This window comes from Austrofundulus limnaeus, unplaced genomic scaffold (assembly GCF_001266775.1).
Source record: "Austrofundulus limnaeus strain Quisiro unplaced genomic scaffold, Austrofundulus_limnaeus-1.0 Scaffold87, whole genome shotgun sequence".
NCBI lineage: Eukaryota > Metazoa > Chordata > Actinopteri > Cyprinodontiformes > Rivulidae > Austrofundulus > Austrofundulus limnaeus.
The window spans coordinates 1,343,656-1,347,858 of NW_013952489.1; the positions used below are offsets into that span (position 1 = coordinate 1,343,656).

The 4,203-nt window shown below is 36.8% G+C and overlaps 1 protein-coding gene across 2 annotated transcripts in view; it reads right to left on the reverse strand.

Annotated features, from left to right (window-relative positions):
- Positions 1-4,203, reverse strand: part of LOC106520079 (collagen alpha-2(V) chain) — a 52,373-nt gene that overhangs the window by 27,105 nt on the left and 21,065 nt on the right. For both annotated transcript variants that reach the window (XM_014012007.1, XM_014012006.1), the window contains exons 7-17: positions 3,200-3,253; positions 1,482-1,574; positions 1,313-1,387; positions 1,176-1,220; positions 1,012-1,065; positions 883-936; positions 747-800; positions 576-629; positions 439-492; positions 239-283; positions 107-160 (exon numbers count right to left, since the gene is read on the reverse strand). In XM_014012007.1, the coding sequence (XP_013867461.1) occupies positions 107-160; positions 239-283; positions 439-492; positions 576-629; positions 747-800; positions 883-936; positions 1,012-1,065; positions 1,176-1,220; positions 1,313-1,387; positions 1,482-1,574; positions 3,200-3,253 (636 nt within the window). The remainder of the gene's footprint in view (positions 1-106; positions 161-238; positions 284-438; positions 493-575; positions 630-746; positions 801-882; positions 937-1,011; positions 1,066-1,175; positions 1,221-1,312; positions 1,388-1,481; positions 1,575-3,199; positions 3,254-4,203) is intronic.

The window sequence follows — 4,203 nt, forward strand, 5'->3', positions numbered from 1 at the left end:
ATCTATCTATCTATCTATCTATCTATCTATCTATCTATCTATCTATCTATCTATCTATATAATTGCTGTTTTTTTAACTCTTAAATTAAATGGTATTATTTCTTACCACAGGACCAGTTGGTCCAATTCTGCCTCTTTCACCTTGCAAACCAGCCGCCCCCTGAAACAGAACGTGTAAGTCTCAGTGTTTAGTTTCTGTGTCAGTGCTTGTGAATACTTTTCATTATTTGTTGCCTACCTGTGGGCCAGGAGGACCCATTGGACCAGGAGTACCAGATGCACCCTGGCAAATGTGAAAGAACACGTCAATTATACACAAATTATTTAAAATCAAACTCAATTTTACCTTTTTATCTTTATTGTTTTCAGCAGCTCTAAATAGTTTTTAACTATTACCTGCTGCTTTTGGAACCACAGGATCAGGAAACAAAATCATACCTTAGCACCAACTGCTCCGGACTCGCCTTTTGGCCCATCAAGACCAGAACTTCCCTGTTGGGAGATGAAAAAGTCAAACACTGGGGTATTTCCACACGTAAAAAAACACAGGTTTGTGTTTAAAAGTGAAGCTTTACTTTGTGGCCTTTCAATCCAGGAAGACCGGGGAGTCCGGGGAACCCTCTTGCACCCTGCATTCAAAACAAATCCCACCCTTTCTCATTGGTTTTGCCTTTAACTACCTAGTACAATTCCATACTTCTTTCCAAAATTAGCGAATAACTAAGTCTGTTTAGGGTATTTTTTACCGCTGATCCTGGAAATCCTTTTTCTCCTGCCGAGCCTGCAGGTCCAGGTTCTCCCTGATTGGATGAAAAATGAAACAGTAGAACTTAAGTATTTCCAATTAATCTGATAAAAAAAATGTGTATATTTCTGACCCACATCAGGTCCTGGTCTTCCTGGAGGTCCATCAGGCCCTCGGTGGCCTGGATCACCCTGCGAATTACCATTTAAAATTCTCAGGATTAGAGGAAACTTTAGCATTTATCTCAAATGTATAAACAGTCCTACCATAGGTCCTGGATCTCCAGCCTCTCCTGGGATTCCCTGACCACCAGGTGGACCCTGATTTGAGACATTAGAATTTTCATTTACAGCTGCCCTTTACAAAGCTATGAGTTTTTACAAATTCTTCAAACAAAATAAAAACAAAAAAATTAGAGGGTGAAACCTACTGGTGCCCCGGATGCTCCTGGAATTCCTCTTGGTCCTGCTTCACCCTGTAAAGGCGTTATTTTATTCTCAGTGAGTGAAGCTGAACTAACATCTAAACATTGTAAAAACTTGTTTCTGAACATCTTTCAGGACTCACTCTTGATGCCGTTGTCATTCGAGCCCAACCCGACTTCTCACTGAAACCTGAAGCCATTTCTGACACCAGGTTGGTCTTTAAAAAATGAGGCAATTTAACATCAATTCCAGAATAATTTCTCTGAGAAATACATTAAACAGGAAGTGAATTGATGCTGAGAACAGCTCACCCCAGGAGGAGAGGCTTCACCGGGGGGTCCTGGTTCTCCTGGGTTACCTGGAATTCCAGGCTCACCGTCAAATCCTGGAGGACCTGGAAATCCCTGAAATATCACAAAAATTGGTTACAATTCTGGACTCTGATGAAAAACTGGAGGCCGTTTGAAGCAAAATAGCTCTGCAGTTATTTATTAAAGACTGAAGACAACTTAAGAGAAATTTAAAGAAAATTTGTTGTTTCCAAAATTTAATTTTTTTTCCAACTGCAATTATTTTATTCTTTTGTTTTGTTTTTTAAACCATTTTAGAGACCATTATGCTTGAACGTAAACTTTAAGGTACATTATGCAGCTGATGTTTGAAATTCAAATCTTTGTTTTCTTCATTAAGTTCTTTCACACAAAAAAAATCTGTTTACAAAATAAAGAAAAACTTTGAACTTTTTCTTATTTATTTTTTAGAAAAGCCATATTTGCATCACATCATCATAAGACTGGTTAAGAGTTTACATTCAGCTGTGCTGATAATCCAAAAAAATCTAACTTATATCAATAATTTGTGGTAACTTAATTATTTGGAACAAAAGGATATGACAGTTTGAGCCACTCATAAGAACCATTGCCATGATAGAAAAATAACATTTAAACATGCATAAAAAGCCAAACCCATTAATAATGTATTTTTTAAACCACAATGTTTAAAATTTAAAAAATAATTAGCCTGTAAAATATATTTTATGTTGCTATAGGGTTTAAAGCAGGGGCGTCCAAACATTTTCACTGAGAAGGCCAAAATGAGAACTGATCTGAAGCCTGCGGGCCAAATGCAATAATATAATACATGAAATGCAAATACTTATTACGTAAAGTTGTTTTATTTTTTATGACTCAGCTAGCAGCACTGCAGTGGCCCACATTTTTTTAGCCCATGGAGAAAAATTAATGTTTGCTCAGGCAGCAAAAGCTCGTTGGACTTTTCATAAACTAAAATTTGAGTATTTGTTGTCTTATAAWAAAAAAAGACCGTCCATCATTAAACAGAGGTGGAGGCCTCCATTTTCAGTGGTCCCCCTCCTACAGTGCGGCCATTGCCAGTATCACTCCACCCCTGTTAACAATAAGTGTTAATTAGGTGTCAACGATAGCCATGTGATGTGAGTATCAGTCACATGAGGCAGGGCTTAAAAGCCTGAATTTTGCCTGAAACTCTCAGACTGAAGAAGTCTCTTGGAGGAGAGACGAAACGTTTCATTAGAGAAGAACCCGTCCAGAAGACCTATACAATTTTTTTCTTTTTGATTTTTTTACCTGGATTACAGGATGCATCAGGACGTTGTCTTATAAAGTGTGCAAATGTAGATGTATGCTTAAATCTAATGTAAATGTCCCTTGTAGCGACTTGTATTTTATGTTTAGTCTTAACATAATTCAAAGATAAATTGTGTACCATACGTTAAGTCTACCTGCACTACAACCCCTTATATAGTTGGTCCAATGGTTGGAATGACAAAGAGGAGAGAGTGTTTTTACATAAGACAGGAGAATACAACCTAGTAGACTTGATATCTGCTGGTGGGCCAAATCAAATGACTTGGCGGGCCAATTTAGGCCTGCAGGCCCCACTTTGGGCACCTCTGATTTAAAGCATCAAAATTAAAATAAGTGCATGAAGTCTAAAGAATAAAATGAAATATTTTTCCATAATTTAAAACCAGCTAATGTAAACTCACTCGTCGGCCTTTAAAACCTCTTGGTCCAGAGCGTCCCTGAGCACCTGGAGGGCCCTGAAGATGAGAGGCAAACAAAAAAACATGAATTCATAGAATCATTTCACTTTAATTATTTGATTTCATGTTTTATCCTGACTCATGCTGAAGAGATATATTTGGTTTCCCCCACTGCCTGTAAAAACCTGTGGCAGAAACTTAACTTCAACATGGCCACCAGAGCTGACCAACATCACCCAACACAAAAACAGCTAAAACTGAATCAGTTTGACAGATATTGAGAATTTGTTGTGGTTGTACCTGAGAGTTATGGTACAACATGAGGTCACAATAAGGCAAAAGAAAATATTCCAATATTTAATTTAGTTAAAAAGTTTTAGTTAAAAAATGAAATACTGATTTTACCAACAAAAACACTGACTAACCTGACAAATAAAATAATAATTTTGAACATTTTTTCTGTTGAACTTTTAAATTATTTTGTTTTGGAAACCTTTGTGAATTTATTGCAACTGTTAGTGTTAAGGATCTGTCTGTCTTTGTCCCAATAATTAACATTTTCTTTGACAAAAAATGAGGATAATTTGGTGACGTGTTTTAACCCTAACCAGGCTTCTGATTTAAAGGTTGCCTGCTATTTATGTAGCATATTTAATCTCTAGTTATCAAATAACTTTGTATGAATACGCATCAGCACATGAAGGAATGAAATGTAAAGGACTGATTAAATATTACAATTGAAAAATGAACCACAACTGAGCCAGTGATGGCATGCCATCCTAGAAAAGTGCCGTCATTGCCAGACCTGACCCACATCCAGCTGACAAGCCACTTACCAGCAGTGCCAGCTTGCCCCCACCTGTCTGCTACAGTATGTGATTACTGAGATACATACTGACACTAAAATGTTGCCTGTATTATATATTGTCAGAATTAAATACAGTAAATATGGAAAAATATTTTCAAGTTTTTGTTTAATTTAGATTTGAGATAGTTTACATTTTTGT